General features: G+C 46.1%; 1 protein-coding gene across 1 annotated transcript in view; it reads right to left on the reverse strand.

The window, feature by feature from the left end:
• hsf5 (heat shock transcription factor family member 5) overlaps positions 1–21,563 on the reverse strand; it is a 141,060-nt gene that overhangs the window by 88,721 nt on the left and 30,776 nt on the right. The window contains 3 exon segments of the mRNA XM_038813971.1: positions 8,898–8,995; positions 20,199–20,472; positions 20,475–20,608. Coding sequence (XP_038669899.1) covers positions 8,898–8,995; positions 20,199–20,472; positions 20,475–20,608 — 506 coding nt within the window.

Consider the following 21,563-nt stretch of genomic DNA (forward strand, 5'->3'; position numbering starts at 1 on the left):
ACTAATCAGCAGTCTATGGTTCTCTGGGATTATGGCATCTTTCACTCCTGCATCTTGAACCCGTCTTCAGCTTCTCTGGCATTGGATGTGTGTGTAATTTCCAAATTATCTTCCTTTTGTTGAACAAATGCTTATTTTCAGTAGTTGACAAAACTTTATGATTCCTTTGATGAGAAATCTTTGGCTTCCTTCGTGGTAAGCAGTAATGGCCAGATCGAGTAGAATTCTGATCCACATATTTTCCAAATACTATGGGCGCGATTCTCCGCTCCCCACGCCGGGTGGGAGAATCGCGGGAGGGCAGGGCGACTCACGACACACCCTCCTGCGATTCTACCACCCCCCGCTCGGAAGAATCGGGGTCGCCGTGATTCTCCGAGCGGCCTGCCGTTTCCAACGGCGGCAACCACACCTGGTCGCTGCCGTCATGAACATGGGCGCCAAATGCTTGTTTGAAGCTTGTGGGGAGCGGAGAGGGGAGTGAGCACCACGGCCGTGCTCGGGAGGGGACTGATCAAGCCGCCACATCTTGCGGGGCAGCGGAGGGAAAGACGGCAACCGCACATGCGTGGGTTTGAGACGTCAGCCGTCGTGATATCAGCTGCGCATGCGTGGGTTGGAGCCGGCCAACCTGGGCGTGCGCGGCTGACGTCACTTAGGCGCCGTCATCGCATCATTCTCGGCGCGCCGCCTTGACGCAAGCGTCAAGGCCCGGCAGCCGAGAGTTACGGAGCGCCGCTCCTAGCCCCCTGGGTAGGGGTGAAGAAGGTGCGAGGAGCGGCCTCCGAGGCCGTCGTGAAACTCGGCTGAGTTCACGACGGCCTTCACGATTTATCGTGGGAGCGGAGAATTCCTCTCTATGGCCGGAATTCTCCCATCGGGAGACAAACAGCCGATGCCGGAGGCTGCTCCTCGCCCCCTATTCTCCCCCCCCCCCCCCTGTGGAGGCCTTGACGCTTGCATCAAAGCGGCGCGCCGGGAATGACACGGCCGGTGGCGCCGAAGTGACGTCAGCCACGCATGCGCAGGTTGGCCGCCGCCTACCCGCACATGCGCGGTTGCCGTCTTCCTCTCCGCTGTCCCGCAAGACATGGCGGCTTGATCATGCGGGGCGGCGGAGGGAGAAGAGTGCGTCTTTTAGAGACGCCGGCCCAACGATCGGTGGACATCTGCTGAGCACGCCCGTGGTGCTTGATCCTCCCTCCGCCCCCCACAGGCCTCACACTCACCAGTCGCGCATGTCCACGCCGGCAGCGACCAGGTGTGATTGGCGCCGGCGTGAACCGGTCGGGTTCAGCAGGCCGCTCGGCCCATCTGGGCCGGAGAATCACCGGTCGCCGTGAGAAATGGCGAGCGGCGATTCTCTGAGCAGCCTGTCGCAAAACGCGACATGTCATTTTGGGGGGTGTGGGAGAATCGCGGGGGGTGCCAGGGCGGCATGGCGTGATTCGCCCGGCCCTCCCGCGATTCTCCCCGCCGGCATGGGGTGCGGAGAATAGCACCTGGTCGCTGCCGGCGTGAACAGCGCGCGACCGGTGAGTGTGGGGCCTGTGGGGGGGCGGAGGGAGGATCGAGCACCATGGGTGTGCTCAGCAAATGTCTGGTCTGCGATAGGTGCCCACCGATCGTCAGGCCGGCGTCTCTAAAAGACGCACTCTTTTCCCTCCGCCGCCCCGCAAGATCAAGCCGCCATGTCTTGCGGGGCAGCGGAGGGGAAGACGGCAACCGCGCATATGTGGGTTGGCGGCGGCCGGCCGACCTGCACATGCGCGGCTGATGTCACTTCAGCGCCGCCGGCCACGTCATTCCCGGCGCACCGCTTTGACGCAAGCGTCAAGGCCTGGCGCGCGGAATTCACACGCCGCCGCTCCTAGCCCCTGGGGGGGTGGGGGGGCGGTGGAGAATAGGGGGCGAGGAGTGGCCTCCGACGCCGGAGTGAAACACGCCGTGTTTCACTCCGGCGTCGGCTGTTTGTCTCCCGATGGGAGAATTCCGCCCTATAGCTCGCTAATTCTTCATATCAAGTGTCATCAAAGTCTTTTTCATCGCAGGTCAATTTACAATAGCAGTATCTCGTTAGGAACCACAAACATTTGCTGAGACAGTGTCGAGGATAGCTATAATCTCCAAAGTGAGATAGATAGGTTGGGGGATTGGCCGATAACACGGCCGATGGAATTTAACAGAGAGAAGTGTGAGGTCATTCGTTTAAGGAGGTCAAACAGTTATAGAGAGTATACAATAAATGGGAATATACTAAGAGGGGTCGATGAAGTGAGAGGTTTTGGTGCACAAGTACACAGGTCCCTAAAGGCAGCAGTTCAAGTAGACAAGGTTATTAAGGAAGCATATGGAATGTTCTCCTTTATTGGCAGAGGTATAGAATATAAAAGTAAGGATATAATGTTGGAATTGTATAAAACACTGGTGAGGCCACAACTGGAGTATTGCCTGCATTTAGGTTGATTGGCCATGCTAAACTGCCCATCGTGTCCAAAAACGTTAGGAAGGGTTATTGGGTTATGGGGATAGGGTTGAAGTGAGGGCTTAAGTGGGTCGGTGCAGACTCAATGGGCCGAATAGCCTCGTTCTGCACTGTATGTTCTATATTCTATGTTCTATTTTGGGTCGCCAAATTACAGGAAGGACGCTATTGATCTGGAGAGAGTGCTGAGGAGGTTTACAAGAATGTTGATTAGTTGGGATAGAAAAGTGTAGCTATGTGGAGAGATTGGACAGGTTGGGGTTATTTTCCTTGAAACAAAGAAGGGTGACTTAATTGAGGTGAACAAAATTATGAAGGGAAGAGATAGGGTGGACAGGTGTAATACGGAGGCAGACATCCCTTCACCAGAATCCCTTTTATTAACAAAACCAACAGCAGTACGACCACGTGTACTTAGCTTGCTATCTACACTTGGAGTGCAGAAGATCTGACACTCCCTGTTATATACAAAGGAGAGGTTCCCTGATTGGCCACTCATCAGGGAACTTTTATTTCAATTGGCCAATCTCAAAAGCCAAGTCATTACAACAGGATAAAATTGTTTCCCTTGGTGGAGAATTCGAGGGGACATAGATGAAAGATAAGTGGCACAAGGTGTAAAGGGGACATGCGGAAGACCTTTTCTCGCAGAGGGCAGTGGGAGTCTGGAATTCGCTGCCGGAGCTGGTGGTGGAGGCAGAGAACCCAAACTCTTTTAGAAAGTACCTGCATCTTAAGTGCTCTAAGCTACAGAACTATGGACCGGGTGGAAGGAGGTGGGATTAGGAAGGGCACCCTGGGGGGATTATGAGGGGACAGAGAGAGCACCGGGTGTTGCTCTATGCCAATGACCTCTTGCTGTATGTTTCAGATCCATTGGAGAGTATGGAAAGGATTATGGGCCTACTGGGGAGGTTAGGAAGGTTCTCGGGGTACAAACTGAATGTAGGGAAAAGTGAGGTATTCCTGGTGAATGAGCTAGGACAGTGAGCTAATTTAGGGGGATGCCATTTACAGTAGTGAGGGATAGGTTTAGGTATTTTGGGGATTCAGAAAGCGAGGGAATGAACGGGCTCCATAAGTGGAACTTAACAAAGCCGGTGGAGGAGGCCAGGGCGGATCGTAGGATGTAGGATGCACTGCACTTAATGTTGGAGGGGTTGATCCAAGTGGTGAAAATGAATATTCCGCCGATGTTCTTGTTTATCTTTCAGGCTCTCCCGATCTTTATACCAAAGGCCTTTTTTCGGAAAGTGGACACGATCATTTCGGACTTTGTATGGGCGAAGAAGGTGACAAGGGTGGGGAGGACCCTGCTACAGAGGCAGAGGCAGCAGGGGGTGTTGCCGTTGCCTATCTTGCTTCATTATTATTGGGCGGCAAATGTAGACAAGATGCGGTGGTGGTGGGAAGGAGAAGGGGTAGAATGGGTAAGGCTGGAGGATGAATCTTGTAAGGGGTCTAGTTTGAGGGCTATGGTGATGGCAGCGTTGCCAATGGCTCTGAGTAGGTATTCAGGGAGCACGGTGGTGCAGTCCACGGTGAAGGTATGGAATCTGTTGAGGAGGCATTTCTGATGGAAGGGATGTAGGTGCTAACACCGCTATGTGAGAATCATGGGTTTGAGCCGGGGGCATAGATAGTGTATACAGGAAGTGGAGGGAAGTGGGGCTGGTCAAGGTGAGGGATTTGTATTTGGAGGAAGGGTTTGCCAGTCTGGAGGAGCTAAGTGAGAGGGTGGAGCGGCTGAGTGGGAGTGAGTTCCGGTATCTGCAGGTTAGGTACTTTGCGCGAAAGGTCTGGAGGGGGTTCCCTAGGTTGCTGGGACATACCCTGCTGGAGCGACTGCTGCTTCCCGATGTGGAAGGGGAGGGAAGAATTGGGAATATATACAAATGGCTGGGGGAGCAGGGACATGAGCGGGTGGTGAAGATCAAGGAGAAATGGGAAGCGGATTTGGGAGGGGAGATCAATTTGGGAGTATGGAGTGCGGCACTGCATAGGGTAAATGGGACCTCCTCTTGTGCAAGGATGAGCCTGATACAGTTTAAGGTGGTGTACAGGGTGCATATGACTCGAATGAGAATGAGTGGGTTCTTTCAGGGGGTAGCAGGTGAGTGTGAGAGGTGTGGGCGAGGGCCAGCGAATCACGCGCACATGTTTTGGGGTAGCGAAAAATTGGGAAGATTCTGGGCGGAAGTGTTCGTGGTCTTGGCCAGGATAGTGGAGGAGGAGGTGGACCCGGACCCTTTGGTGGCGATATTTGGGGTTTTAGAGAAGCCGGAGCTCATGGAGAGGAGGAATACGATGTTGTGGCCTTCGCCTCTCTGATTGCACGGCGGCGAATTTTGCTGGAGTGGCGGTCGGCGTCACCACTAGAGGTAGTGGCTTGGTTGGGTGACCTGTACGACTTCCTGCGGTTAGAGAAGATAAAGTATGAGTTAAGGGGCTCAGCATGGGGGGGGTTTGAGAAAAGGTGGGGGTTGTTTGTGACAGTGTTTGAGGAGCTGTTCGTCGCAGGGGGGTGGGGGGGTGAAAAAAGGGGAGAAATCTGTACAAACTGTTTTGTTGATTGTTGGGAATTATGTTTCCCAGGTTGTTTATTTGCTGTAACCTGTTTTGATGCATGTTTGTAATAAAATACATATAAAAAAAAGAAAGGGCACCTAGGTTTCCTCTGGCATGGACAATATGGGCTGAATGGCCTCCTTCTGTGCTTTAACGTTTCATTTCTATGATTCTATTACAGCAGCTGTTGCATTAAAACGGGGTGTGGTTTCAGCATTGATTTTCTTTATTACTCTCTGTGTGGAGTTCTGTGCTGAGAGAGCTCTTCTGCATTGTGGATCAGAAGTCTGACCTTTTTAAACACATACCCAGTTAAGTAGGTAGTTTTCAGTCAGATCAGCATCAAACCAAGCAAGTCCGATGCTGATTCAAAAATTTGGGGCCATTGACATGTTGAGTGAGTGGGCATCAATGTGGCAGATGGATTATGATGTGGGTAAGTGTGAGGCTATTCACTTTGAATCTTTGTCTGCAAGGAAGAGAGCATGCCGGGTGATCTCACAGACGCCTTAATTGCGATCATCTTCAAGAAAGGAGACAGGTCTGACTGCAGAAATTACAGAGGTTGTTCCCTTCTCTCCGCCACGGGAAAGGTCATTGCGGGAATCCTTCTCAATGATCTCCTCCCAGTGGCTGAAAGACTCCATTCCTGAGTCTCAGTGTAGCTTTCACCCATTAAGAGGCACAATGGACATGAACTTCAGCACGTGACAAACCCAGGAAAGGTGTAGGGAGCAGCATCAACCACTATACAGGGTGTTCGATCTTACAAAGGCCATCGACTCTGTCAACCATAAGGGTTTGTGGACCATCCCACAGACTTTCATTCCAGCCAAGGCAATGGCCCAGTGAAGACCAGCACCACGCTTCATGGATGTGGAGCTTGATGCGGTAGAGGAGAAGTGAGACACCATTTTCCCCAAGTAGGGTAGGAGGCTCCCATCCGCGATTATGAACTGGGCCTGGGCAGAGCTGACCGATCAGGTCAACACTGTGACCGTCACTAGGCAGGCTGGCACGCTGTGTCAGAAGAAGGTGAACAACCTTCTGAAGGAAGTTCTTTTTTTTTTAAATTTAGAAGACCCAATTATTTTTCTTTTTCCAATTAAGGGGCAATATAGCGTGGCCGGATAAATCCACCTAACCTGTACATCTTTGGATTGTGGGGGTGAAACCCACGCAGACATATGGAGAATGTGCAAACTCCACACAGACAGTGACCCAGGGCCGGGATTCGAACTTGGGTCCTCAGCGCCGCAGTCCCAGTGCTAACCACTGCACCACTGTGCTGCCCTGGGGAAGTTCAGATGAACCACCACCTCTGTTCCTCTGGCATCACTCCTCATATCACACGCCCACTCCCATAGAGGTAAATCAAAACCCACCTGCCTGCATCTCCCTCACATCCCACCCTGCACCAAACCCAACACTTGTATTGTCCTCTTTGGCCAGGTGCCTTGCACACACATGCTACCAGCTACAGAACCCCTGTGCTAATCACATTTAAATGAATGCAAATGCCAATTTTGCTTGCCACCACCGGAATGTGGTGCAAAGCTTATCGGCACCAGAGAGGGACTGGAGCATGGCGCCCGAATTGACTCTGGGTGTGGACCCCGAATTTGGACGGACGCCTGATTCTCCGCCAGATCGCGGATTGTTCTTGCGGTGTCGGGAGACGGAGAATTTCATCCCAAATCAACCTATTAGAACATAGAACATATAACAGTACAGCACAGAACAGGCCTTCGGCCCTCGATGTTGTGCAGAGTTTGGCCGAAACCAAGATCAAGCTATCCCACTTTCTGTCATTCTGGCTCGGGGGTCACGTAACTATTTACACGATGCTTCAAGCACCACCTCCTTGCAAGTGGCAGAGTCTGCAGATCAGGCATTGAACTTATCAACCATCTCAGAATCTAAGTGGAAGTAAGTCATTCTCGACTCCGAGAGACTAGAAGACTGTTGTGCTGGATTTGGGTAATGGAGCCTTATCTGGTAATTGGTATTAGATGGAGGAATCAAGTACCAGAAAAGCACATCATGACAGGAAAAAATATCTGAAAACCCGGGGCCAGATTATTTTAAACATTCGATTGTAAGTAAGCTTATCTAAGAAAACAGAAGCTGTGATAATTTGCCATAGTAAGAAGTCTTACAATACCAGGTTAAAGTCCAACAGGTTTGTTTGGAATCATTAGCTTTTGGAGTGCAGCTCCTTCATCAGATGTGTGAAGAGGTGGGTTCCACAAACACATATATAGACAAAGTCAATAATGCAAGATGATACTTTGAATGCGAGTCTTTGGAGGTAATTAAGTCTTTACAGGTCCAGGTGGTGCGACTGGAGAGAGGTATAATCACAGGTTAAAGAGGTGTGAATTGGATACCACCATTACACGTGAGAACACCACCCATCAGAAATGCGGTGCATGCTGGTGCGACTCGGCCAATGATGTCTACCTCATATGCTGCAGGAAAGGATGTCCCGAGGCGTGGTACATTGGCGAGACCATTCAGATGCTGCGACAACGGATGACTGGACATCGCATGACGATCACCAGCAGGAATGTTCCCTTCCAGTCGGGGAACACTTCAGCAGTCAAGGGCATTAAGCCTATGATCTTCGGGCAAGCGTTCTCCAGGGTGGTCTTCAGGACGCGCATCAACGCAGAATTTTCGAGCAGAAACTGATAGACCAAGTTCCGCGCACATGAACACAGCCTCAATCAGGTGGATTCATGTCGCACCTGGGCTTGTGAAATCCTACCAACTGTCCTGGCTTGAGACAACTCACACCTCTTTAACCTATGATTATCTCTCTCCAGTCGCACCGTCTGGATCTGTAAAGGCTTAATTACCTGCCTTCACAGGTAATTATTCAAAGTATTATGTTCATCATTAACTTTGTCTATATACATGTTTGGGGAATCCACCTCTTCACTCACCTGATGAAGGAGATGCACTCCGAAAGCTAATGATTCCAAACAAACCTGTTGGACTTTAACCTGGTGTTGTAAGACTTCTTACTGTGCCCAATCCAGTCCAACACCGGCATCTCCACATCATAATGTGCCATGACTGCTTAATTATTTTATTCATATTGGCAAAATAGTGCAATGGAACAGACAAATAAAATGTGGCTGAAGTGGCAGATACACAAGCTTAACCATTGTCCACCATTAAAATTATACAAATAGAAACTAAGGAATTATACAGTAAAGGGTTATTTATGCACATCAGTGATCTACTGTTCAAAGTAACTGTTTAAATCCATTTTATACTGGACAAGAAAGCCAGTACAAGTTGTGTCTCGGAAAATTATGACGTTATGTTATATTATGAAACTGCCTGGACATGAATTGAAGAATTCCATAAATCAGTCGATCCATAACTCCATAAATACGTTAACATTTAACATGTATCAAATCCCTTTCCCCACCACTTGAATAGAAATATTAATCAATTGAAGGGAAATGGGTTCATCACTGTTAACATAGCAGAATGAGAAAAATGTTTAATCGTTTGTATGATATGGCTTGCAGACATTTTAAAAAATAAATTTAGAGTACCCAATTCATTTTCTTCCAATTAAGGGGCAATTTAGCATGGCCAAACCAACTTCCCTGCACATCTTTGGGTTGTGGGGGCGAAACCCACGTCCATGCAAACACGGGGAGAATGTGGAAACTCCACACAGACATTGACCCAGAGCCGGGATCAAACCTGGGACCTCGGTGCCGTGAGACTGCAGTGCTACCACTGCGCCACCGTGCTGCCCCGCTTGCAGACATTTCTGAGCTAATACTTCATGAATTGCAGAATCTTTACTCAGTAAACGCACCTGATAATAGTTGTAGTTAGGATAAGAAGAAGTATTTGTGTTAGGACAACCTGTCATTGGATCCAAGTGGGAGTTAGGAGGGCAGCATTGCAAGACAGCTGGAAAAAAATACCTTGATCAGTAAAATTCTGTAAAAAAAGTCATGCAACAGCTATCATAAGGATTTAATATTATCAGATGAAACTTAACAAATTCAGATTATTTTTTACGGTTTATAGCAAAAAACAGTTTGCAAGGAAACTGGCAAACAATTTAAATTACACTAAAAGAAAAACATTGCATCAACGTGTTAATATTCATATTTACATTTAGGAAATTTTGCAAATTGAGTAAATAAATAATCTTTATTGTCACAAGTAGGCTTACATTAACACTGCAATGAAGTTACTGTGAAAGGCCCCTAGTTGCCACATGCTCAGGTACACGGAGGGAGAATTCAGAATTCTCAGTTTGTACGGGAATTCAACCCACGCTGCTGGCCTTGTTCTGCATCACAAACCAGCTGTCTAGCCCACTGAGCTAAAGCAGCAATTAAATACAGCTGTAATATGAGTAACCTGATCAGAGTGTAAGGAAAATACCTGAGGAATTTTTCTGTGACAACAAAGAATTAGAAATTGGCAAGTTATCACAGGTATATGATTATACACAGCAATCCAGTCATTATGCAAGAGAATTGTGCATTATATGGTGCTGTACATCATAGGAACATAGCAGCAGTACTGGGCCCATTGAGCCTGCTCCACGATTCAATTAGATCATGCCTGATCATCTATCTCAATGCCATTTTCCCATTCTATCCTCATATCATTAGCATCTAGAAATCAATTGGTTACTGTATTGTCTTAAGCAAGCTCAATGATTGAACTACTGTCGTGAATACCGCCCAGTCCATCACACGAACCTGCCTCCCATCCATTGATTCCATCTACACCTCCCGCTGCCGGGGGAAAGCGGGCAGCATAATCAAGGATCCCTCCCACCCGGCTTACTCACTTTTCCAACTTCTTCCATCGGGCAGGAGATTCAGAAGTCTGAGAACACGCACGAACAGACTCAAAAACAGCTTCTTCCCCACTGTCACCAGACTCCTAAATGACCCTCTTATTGACTGACCTCATTAACACTACATCCTGTGTGCTTCAACCGATGCCAATGCTTATGTAGTTACATTGTATATCTTGTGTTGCCCTATTATGTATTCTCATGTATTTTCTTGAATTGTTTAATTCCCTTTTCTTCCATGTACTGAATGATCTGTTGAGCTGCTTGCAGAAAAATACTTTTCACTGTACCTCGGTACACGTGACAATAAACAAATCCAATCCAATCCAACTTCCGTGGCCCTTTGGGATAGGGGATTCCAAAGATCCACCACTCTCTGAGCGAAGAAATTCCTCATCTTAATCTCATTCTTAAATGCCTCTTAAATAAGGATCTGATTAAATGGATTGCTTTGTCCTGGATGGTCTTGAGCTTCTTGAGTGTTGTGAGAGATGCATTTCATCCAGGCAAGTGGTGTTATCGTAGAATTTACAGTGCAGAAGGAGGCCATTTGGCCCATCAAGTTTGCAACGGCCCTTGGAAAGAGCACCCTACCCAAGCCCACACCTCCACCCTATCCCCGTAGCCTATTAACCCACCCCACCTTTTGAACACTAAGGGCAATTTAGGATGGCCAATCCACCTAACCTGCACATCTTTGGACTGTGGGAGGAAACTGGAGCGCCCGGAGGAAACCCACGCAGATACAGAGAGAACGTGCAGACTCCGCACAGACAGTGACACAAGCCGGGAGTCGAACCTGGGCCTTATATTCCATCAAAGTCCTAATCTGTACCTTGTAGGTGGTGGAAAGAAACCTGTGACTCAGGAGCTGAGTCCCTCATCACAGAATTCCCAGCCTCTGACCTGTTCTTCTAGCCAAAGCATTTAACTGATTGATCTAGTTATGTTCTGTTCAATCTGACCCCCAGATTATTGATGGTGAGAGAATGTGATGATAGTTATGCCACTAACTGTCAAAGGAAGGCATTTGAGATTCCCTCATTTGAGATAGTCACTGCCTGGCTCTCCTGTAACACAAACATACCACTTATCAACCCAAGACTGAATGTTGTTCAGGACTTTCTGCACATGAGCACGAACTGAGGAGTGGCAAATAGATTTGAACACTGTGCAAACATCAGCTGACATCCCTGCTTCAGACCTTATAATGGAGGGAAGATCACTGATGAAGCAACTGAGATGGTTGGGCCTGGGAAACTGCCTTGAGGCTTCTTGGGTTGGAGATAATTGACCTTCTACAAGTACAATCTTCTTTCTTTGTGTTAGGTATAACTCTAACCAATGAAGAGTTTTCCTCCTGATTCCCGTGGTTACATTTTTATGAGGACTTCTTGGTCAACTGATTATGTCTTGATGTCAAGTGTAGTCATTCTAACCTCTGGAATTTATCTCCTTTTTACATGTTTTGTACCAAGGCTGTACTAATAAAATCTTTATTATTGTCACACGTAGGCTAGCATTAACATTGCAATGAAGTTATTGTCAAAATTCCCAAGTCATCACACTCCGGCACCTGTTCGGGTACACAGAGAGAGAATTCAGAATGTTCAATTCACCTAACAAGCACGTCATTCGGGACTTCTGGGAGGAAACCAGAGCACCCGGAGGAAACTCACGCAGACATGGGGAGAACGTGCAGACTCCCTACTGACAGTGACCCAAGTGGGAATCAAACCTGGGACCCTGGCACTGTGAAGCAACAGTGCTAGCCACTGGGTTAGGTCTGGAGTCTAGTGATCTGACAGAACTCCAACTGAGCATCAAGAGTTATTGGTGAGTAAATGCCACTTGACATTGTTGATAACACCTTCCATCAGTTTGCTGATGATTGAGAGCAGGCTGATTTAGCAGGCTTACATTAACTGTGGGCTGGATTAGATTTGTCCTGCTTTTTGTAGGACACAACTAGATCATTTTACATTTTGTCAGATAACTATAATTGTTGTCACTTTGCTAGAATAGTTTGGCTAGAAAGCAGCCAGTTCTGGAGCTCTATTGCTGGATGATATAAGGGCCCATAAACATTTCTCCATCCTTTGCTCTCAGATGTTAATTGAATTACATGGAGTGTGTTATAACCCTTCTGAGAGTCACAGGGTGTGGACTATGAGTTTCCCGTGACCTTGGATGAATATGAGTTTCCCCGTTAACAAGGGGAGCCCAGTGGACATAAAAACCCTGACCCGGATGTGGTTTGGCGCGGGAGACCCTTCAGGGTGTGGAGTTATAGTTAGCGGTTCTGTGTAATTAAACATTTTTGTTTTACCTCCATCATCAGTTCCTTGTGGTCACTTTGTCAGGATTCAACAGAGTGATGCGAATTTGCTGAACACAGTCTTCTGTGAAGTTGGGAACCTCCTGAGGAAGCCCAGCTTGATCATCCAATCAGCATGTCTGATTGAAGATGGCTTAAATGGTTCAACCTTGTCTTTTGCACTCACCTGGTGCACTCTGGCATCGCTTAGGATGGGAATGATCATGGAGCCTGGTTTTCTATTGACTGTTTTTTCATTTAGCTCAGGAGGTCACTTGGTTTTAGATTGAGTGGGGAGTATATACATATATTGTGATGCATAAATGATCACAAATGGGTGGGACATGTTGGATGGATTGGACCATTGTTTCTTATCTGTTGTGCAATACTGCCACTTTGATTTGCATTAAATAATAATTGAAAGAAGGGAATCCATAGCCTTAGAAACCATTGAAATCATAAGATGGCCCATTAATAAAAATAGGCTAGTGGAGTTACCCCATAGGATGCCATAACCAGCCACAAGATTCACAGATCAACAAGCAATTTCCTGGATTTATGTAAGGCACATATTAGAAGGAACTGATGACAAACAAGTTAAGGGTTATGATTACTGGCAAAGCTTGGCCCCTAGTCTTCATGCAACAGGTTACATGATAGGAGGCTGAAGAGATGTGTAGCAGCCTGCTGGTGACACAGTGCATCAGCAGACTCTATAGCCTCCTACCATGTAAATTGTTGCATGGGTGACCAAGGGATCAAGCTTTGCAGTCACCACAGCACTTAATTTCAGTCACTGATCAGAGTAGAAGGAACCAATGGATATTTCATCCAGCTACTTGTAATTTGCATTGTGATTTTCTGAAAGGCAGTCTGCAATTCATTTCTCCATGTCTCCCGACCATGTGCTTTCCTCTTCATCTGCTTGTAAGTGGCAAGTTACATTTACGCCACACAAGTGCCAGGCAATGACCATCAAGAGAGTATCCACCCATTTCTCCTTGATATTCAATGGGATTATCATTGCTGAATTCCCCACTATCAACATCATGGGCATTACTATTGATCAGAAACTGAACTAGACCAGCAATACAAATACTGTGCAGTTCAGAGGCTGGGAATTCTGTGACAAGTAACTTACCTCCTGACTTCCCAAGGGCCATCCACCATCCACTAAGCACAACTCAGGAATGTGATGGAATACTCTCCTATTGCCTGGATGAGTATAGCTCCACAAAGCAGTCCACATGATTGCCACCCCATCCACCACTTTCAACATTCATTCCCTCCAACACCAAAATCAAGACAATCGTTGGCTATGTCACTCCATCCTCTCTTCCCGACTTCCAGCGCATTCTAGGAATGGTAAACCAGCTGGCAACGTTTTTGCCTCACTTGGCACAAGTTACAGAATCATTGAGACACCCCCTCAAGAAAGACCAAGTGTTGTATTGGGACTACTGGCAAAATCGTGCATTCACTCTTTTGCACTCCACCGACATTCTGGTGCACTAAAATCTGGCTCTGCCCACCACTATCGTGGCCAATGCTTCATCTACTAGCCTTGGATAATTGGCTTTCCAGAGCAATTGGAGAACATATGGTGACTCATCCACTCATTGGCCTCAAAATCACAATCGAGACAGACCATGTACCACTGATATCCTTAGATCCAGAGGTTTTGCCAACACCTCATGAGATTCGCATACAAGACTGTCCTTGTTCAGGAAAAGAATCAGACAATGACAGATGCACTTTTAAGAGCCACTGTGAGACTTCTGATCAAATAAGACATTGCCATCGTCGCTGAGCTGGAGACCTCCCACCACCAGACACCTACCGGCACGGCACAACGAGGCTCCCGCAGATCAGCCAAGAGCAGCTCAACGATAAAGAATGTGCCTGTATCCACTACTGCCAACAGGGTGACCTTGTCACAAACCAAGTGGTGGTTCGGCAAAACGCGGTTCGAACAGAAAGCAACTTTGCCATCAGTGATGACATCACACAACCACGAAGGACATTGCCATCAAAGCACTTTAGGGGATGTCCGCAAGTCATGGCATACTGGATGAGCTCATATCAGGTAACGGCCCTCAGTTCTCTTACAAAAGCTTCACACACTTTGCAGCTAGAACCAGCTTTCATCACAGATAGAGTGAATTGGAATAAGGAGTCTATACACTGAAGACCCTCCTAAAAACAAATGAGAATTTCCTCATCGCACTGCTCACCTCCAAGACGATTCCCTTACAGTTCATCTGAGCTCCAGAAAAATCTACAACTCACGAACCTGTTTAAAAAGCTTGTGCCAGGGTAGTAGCTAAAGACTATCAGACTGTTCAACCAAAAGAGCAGTCCTGCATACAGAAGCAAGCTTCTGCCTACAACAAACTGCACTGCACTACACAGTTGTTGCAGCTGCATCAGGGTGACATGGTCTGCATTCGGGAGCTTGGGAGAAAAGGGCCTCCGCTAGAATGAAGATCAGCCCTGCTCCCACCAAATTGGTACATCAGAGGTCACAGACATAGAGGCTCCCTTCACAATAGAAGGCTATTGATGAAGATGCCCAGATGCCAGTTCAACTTCTAAGACAACAAGAAGAACTACTACTGATGTCCATCAGAGGCTACCGCTCCCCTGACAGAATAGTGTATGAGATGGGGGAAGGACTATAAGACCTTCAAACTACTTGAATCTCTAACTTCAAGCACGTTAAGGGGGAAAATGGGATGGTGAGAATTTTGTTAATGTTATTCCGCTTATAACAATAAAGTTGGAATAGCGTTAAGGTAACAATAAAATAAATGGACAATGTAAGACTGAAGTAAAGTAAAGTAACTTTATGTCAATGGGATAAAGATTTGGGGGAATTGTGAGTTCAATGAGCCTATCAGTAGCAAACATGGAAGAGAAACATGGAGAAACATGGAGGTGCAGCCCCTCGCAGAAATGTTTAATTTCACTGACTGGTCTTACCAGAATTTTGATCAGTGACTTCAGACCACATAAAAGGGCTTTGCAAGCCACAATGTGATTGGATAAGCCTGATCTAAAACAAGCCACCTGCCAGTTTTACTCTTCATCTGATAACTATCACTATGAAAGAGGCCCCCGCAGACGACCGGCCGAGTTCCCACCAGCGTGGTTCACGTATGGTTCCACCCGGCGGGAACTCGGAGTCGCGGCTGCGTTGGCCATTCTGGTGGGGGCGGGGGGAGTCATCACCGGGGGGATCTCCAGGACGGCCAGGCCCGCTTTCAGGGGCCACTGATCTGGAGGGGGGGCCTGCTTCTTCGGCACCGGCCCGTTGTATGGGTCTGCCATCCCGCACGGGGCCAGCGCCGCAGGCAGCCGTCGTGCGCAGGTGCGGACCCGCGGACGGAAGTGCAGGGTCCAGTATTGGCGGCCGGAGCTGCGTGGAACACTTCGGGGCTCTGCAAGCCCCCGTAAAAATGGCGAATCACCCCGGACTTTCTGTAAAAAAGTCCGGAGTGATTCGCGCCCATTTTCTCGCAGGCATGGGGACATAGCCCCATTATTGGAGAATCCCGCCCACTGCTGCAATAACCAATGGTCAAAGATCAATGGAAAATAAACCATAATTTATGTGTATATATACAATTTATTGGATTTTAAAATAGGTGAAATTTCAGAAATAGAACAAGGCAATGCAGACATTATAAATTGTAATTAAATGCATTAGTTGCATTAATCATATATTGCTCAGTCCAAATAAAGTGGGGAGACATGCTGCTTTTGAAAATATAGTCTCATGAACATTCAATAGGTTTTACACATCATTCAAATACAAGCTATCGTAGATGTGCAGGTGTGAACTGGAACTATGAAGTACTTTTTGGGGGGCTACAAACAGGAAGACTCTGGAGACTAATTATATATTCGGTGAGACCCCTGGGAAATCTGGAAATGTTGGCAACCCCACCTTCATCTATTTGTGAGCAATCTAAAGGAAAATAAAATGTCCTTTTGGTCTTCTGTTCTTATTTTTATAAGTGCTTCAAGTAACGGCAGCACGGTGGCACAGTGGTTAGCACTGTTGTCTCACAGCACGAGGGACCCAAGTTCAATTCTGGTTTCTGTTTGTGTGGAGTTTGCACATTCTCCCCATGTCTGCGTGGGTTTCATCTGGGTGCTCCGGTTTCCTCCCTCAGTCCAAAGATGTGCAGGTTAGGTGGAATGGCCTTGCTAAGTTGTCCCTTAATGTCCAGGGTAGTGCAGGTTAGGTTCTGGGTTACGGTGGATGGACGAAGGAGTGTACATGAGTAGAGTGTTCATTTGAATGGTCGGTGTAGAATTGATGGGGCAAATGACCTCCTTCTGCACGATAGGGAATCTATGATTTTATGATTTAAGGTAATGAAGGCTTATATACATGGTAAATTAGGTGGATGGTGCGATATAGGAAGTGAACCAGTAGTAGAAAGAGGAGGAAATGGGGAGTGAGATGCTGGCAGGATGGAGAGCTGGTGGTATGAATAAATAGAAGTAGCAAAAACAATAGGACTGAGGAGTGACTAAAAACCCAAGATGGGAAGGGGAGTATGATGGAAGGGTATGATATGGAATACGGCAAACCAGAGGAGACACAAGAGGGGGAGCAATGGACATTTACAGAATTCAAAGGTGTAAGACAATATTAGTGGGAGAGATGAATAGCAATATTAGTCATGGAGGAGAATTGGGGAGATCTTGTACCTGGCTGGAACTCTCTCCTCCTCCTTAAAAACTTAACTAAAGCTCTCAATGAAATCCCATCTCCCACCCACGGCATGAAATTAAAAGCACTTGGAAAGTTGTGCAATAGATAATGTGAGTGAAGGGGTTAGTGATAACAGGGTTAGACAATCAAAAGGGAACATAATGGAACAGATGATAACAGGTTTGTTTATAAAAGCCTTTAGAGTCAGAGAGCTTAGATTAAGAAGATCAGATAGACAAGAGTGACAGAATGTCACTGAAAGGTAACACAAGTGAGAGGAGTAATAAGGGATGGTGATGATTCATGGGAGCGTAGGTAATAATATGAGGGAATTGTGAGGAATGGAGTGGTGGGGGATAGGTGTTGCAGAAAAAAGATGAGATTGGGAGGTTAGCATAAGTGAGCTACTTGTGCAAAAGGCAAGGCAATGGCAGAGAGAATTCAATGGAATGGATGGATCCGGATAAGAATACGAACATAGAAATATAAGAAATATGAGCAGCAATAGACCATTTGGCCCCTTAAGCCTGCTGTGCCATTCAAATAGATCACGGCTGATCTTCCAGCTCAATGCCATTTGACGCGCTGTCACCGTATCCCTTGATGTCTTTACTATCTAGAAATGTATCGATCTCTGTGTTGAACATACTTAATAGCTGAGCCTCCACAGCCCTCTAGGGTAGAGAATTCCAAAGATTTACCATCTGCTGAGTGAAGAAATACCTAATCTCAGTCCTAAATGGTATATCCCTTATTCTGGCACAATGGGTGCAAATAAACAAAAACAAAGTTCTCGTTTTGGGTGCGAATAGCGGGGTGTATCTCGGAGCCTGCTATCAAACAGGACTTTGGTTTTTTTTGGCCTCAGCCAGGAATGCCCCGCCAAGGCCGCACTTACCTCACTTCCTGCACATCTCATCAGCGTAGGTAGAGATCAGGGCACCACTTTTAAATGCCGTCCCGATCTCTCGACCACCTCAGCCACCCCACCATGGCCTCCGGAACCCTCCAACTTACCTCGTGGGGGTCCTCAAACACCGCTCACTCCACCTCTTAAATACAGAGCATCCCCAGGCCCAATCCCTGGCACAGGCAACCTTGCACTGTGGTATTGCCCCTGCAAGCCTGGCAGTGCCACGCAGGCACCATGGTCATGCCAGGGTGGCACTGCCAGGGTGCCCAGATGGCAATGCCAGGAGTATAGGTGGCTGTGCCAAGATGCCATGCTGGCAGTGCCAAGGTGGCAGAGGGAGTGCCAGTGTAGTACCCTGACAAGAGCCCGACCACCTGGGTGCCATTATGCCTGGTCTACATTTGTGCGGAACAATGCCAAACGGTGCCACAGTGAGGTCTCCCAGGCGTGGGTATTCAATCCCGAACCTCTGGATAATTGGGTACAGACATATTTAAATGAGTCTAATGGATCATTAAAATATGTTGATTTGGATCCCGCCCAGTAAAGCAGTCACGTCCTATTGGCGTGGCTGGAGATTGTGTGCAAGCTTGAATGTACATGGCAATTCAACGCAGAGAAATACCAGTGATAAGATACATTGCAGAAACTCACCAAGGCTCCTCCAACAACACCTTCCAAACCAGTAGCCTATACAAGGACAAGAGCAGCAGATATGTGGGAAAACTACCACCTGCAAGTTCCCTTCCAAGCCACACATCATCCTGACTTGGAACTATATTGCTGTTCCTTCACTGGTACTGGATAAAAATTCTGGAAGAGAATTAATAGTACTGTGTTGTACCTACACCATATGGGCTGTAGCAGTTCAAAAGGTGGCTCACCACCACCTTCTCAAAGGCAATTTGGGTTGGGTAATAAATTCTGGCCTAGCCAACAATTCCCAAATCCCATGAATGAATGAATGAATGAAATAATATTTATATAATAGACTCCACAAATAGTCGTTTGGCATTGTAGAATTTGAGTATTGCTGAAAAATACATTTTGTTGAATCTTTTTGTCTTGCACTCATCAAGACATTCGTAAGAATACTAATATCAGGGGCAACAACACCTTTATACTGTATGAGAAGAGGGTGCTGATTAGTTTGCATGTGGACACTGATTAGCAGAGATGTTGCCATGGAGAATGTTGTTCATGGTGACTGACATTAACTGCCAAGCATTGTTTGAAATTTAAACCAGGTAGCTCAACTCTGGTTGATCAAAGCAATTCCCTGTGGAATGAAGTAGTTAATGGCTATCACTTATTTCATAGAATTTCATAGAATTTACAGTGCAGGAGGCCATTCGGCCCGTCAAGTTTGCACCTGCCCTTGGAACTATATTGCTGTTTAGGTTAGATGAAACAGATGCAATATGTATGCATGTTCTGTCGGTAGAGAACAAGGCTCTGCTAAGTAACCCTCAATGTGATAAAAATTACACTGACAACCAATTTAATTTTGTCAGATGCGCTCATAGTGCAATGCATTGCTTGTATTGGAAGATGATACTGTGCGTATTACTGGTCTTACATCATTCCCCTAAGAAGGCATTGTTTTTTTTACCCTTATTTTTGTCCATTTCCATGATGTTTTCTGAATATCCACAGCTTTGAGCTTTGTTAATATCTTACAATATTTTGTCAAACGGTTTTTGGAAGTCTAGACACAACAAGGTACTCCTCATAGGATATCACATTCTTAAAGATGTCCAGCTGGTAAGTCTGGTAGAATCCCTCTTCTGAAACCTACGGACTACTGTCCTAGATTGTTGTTGCAACCATAATCCTCATATATACTCCTAATAATTGATTCTATTATTTTGTATGAAATTGACTTAAAACAATTTTTTGTCACTCCTTTTCAATATAGATGCCATGCCTGTTTCCAATCTACTTGTATTTCCCCAAAATGTCTGTTAATGTCATTTAAATATTCTCCCTACTTTTTCTTCGCAGTCTGAGCTAAATACCATCTCCCAATAAGTATTGGCTTGGATTGATTTTACTCTAAGGCTTCTACCTTCTAAGCATATGTACCAAAATGATTTGTTTTGTCTAAAACTTTTTTTTGCGTCAAGACTTGCATGGTATAATTCTTGTAAAGGTCACTGATCATTTTCTGACGGAATAATAATAATCTTTCTTAGTGTCACATGTAGGCTTACATTAACAATGCAATGAAGTTACTGTGAAAATCCATGGATTTTGCTCCAAAAATCTCAGAATACATTTAAAAATATCAAAATGGAATGAAAATGAAAATAAAAAAATGAAGGAATTAAAATGCTGTACCTGTCGGATAGAAAGCCTGGTGATACTGTGGTGAAGTAAGATAACCAGTATATTTCTGACCAGTAGCTCCAATCTCTTGAGATCCTTGCTGAACATGCACATTATTAGGATTTGGTTGCAGTGTATAGGTGACCTCAGTTGGAAATCTTTGTATGACAGAAAATGGAATTGCTTTATCAGAAAATGGAGATGAAGAGGATGTGTCCATTTGTCCAGCCACTAATCCAATCGAGCTATGCCATGTACGTGGTGGAATAGGGGTTCGATCTAGGCCTCCAGTATTGGAACTTGACAAACTTTAATGGACACTGTATGTAAAGGACTTTGATTGTGGGAAGGTGACATAAATGGGTATGGAGACAAACTATCCCTACGAAATGTTCGCTGAAGTTGTCCAACTGTCACAGGCCCTGCATAAAGCATAACAAAGGAGATAATATTACCTGGTGGGCCAATGCTTATGCACAAATATGAACTTAATATTGTACAATAAAAACTTAAAATTGCTGTTGATATCAACATTTAACACTGCCATGTAACATTTCTCCTTCACTATTTTAATGGAGGCATTCATGAATTAATGCCAGCATTGAAATTGTTGACAACAGAATACAAATGCATTAAGTGCCCATCTGCTAATGTGTTAACATTAATTTATGTGATATTTCAAAACTTAGTTTATTACTTTCCGTCAGTGAAATGATTACATTTCAATCCAGTGAGGTGCCATGTGTAAGCAGATTCCTGAAATGTGGAAGCTATAATAACTTTTGGTAGATTTTAGCTTTAGAGCTGTTATAACCCACATGAGAGCCGGGGTTGGAGCAACCAGTCTCCCCGTGAGTCTCGCTGAGTACGAGCTCCCCCACTAAGGGGGCGGGGAGACTGAGGACTAGCATGATTGAGCTCTATATAAAGTCAGCCCGGTATGGAACAGACAGGCAGACCCGGCTGGGATTTGATTTATATTGTAAATTTAATTGTTTCACAATAGTTTTCATTTCAAATTTAACAGTTTTCTTTCACCTACTCGATTTGGACTCATCTGTGGCCTACTAAACTGGCAATGAGGACAAAATTCGACTACTGTCGACGCTGCTACACCATTGGACGAACAACTAGCTCCTTTCCACTGCTGGACTAAGGTTGGAGTTAAAAATAAATTCTAATGCAAAAATGACCTTGCTCGGAAGATTGGTCGTGTTCAATGCAAACATAGAGGACTGGACACAGTACACAGGACACATGCATTACTTTTTACGGGCGAACACTATCACAGGTTTTGAACGACAGAGTGATATTACTGACTGCCTGTGGTACTCAATACTTATGGAGTAATAAGGAACCTTACATATCCTGCAGCTC

Source organism: Scyliorhinus canicula, chromosome 12, assembly GCF_902713615.1.
Source record: "Scyliorhinus canicula chromosome 12, sScyCan1.1, whole genome shotgun sequence".
Classification (NCBI taxonomy): domain Eukaryota; kingdom Metazoa; phylum Chordata; class Chondrichthyes; order Carcharhiniformes; family Scyliorhinidae; genus Scyliorhinus; species Scyliorhinus canicula.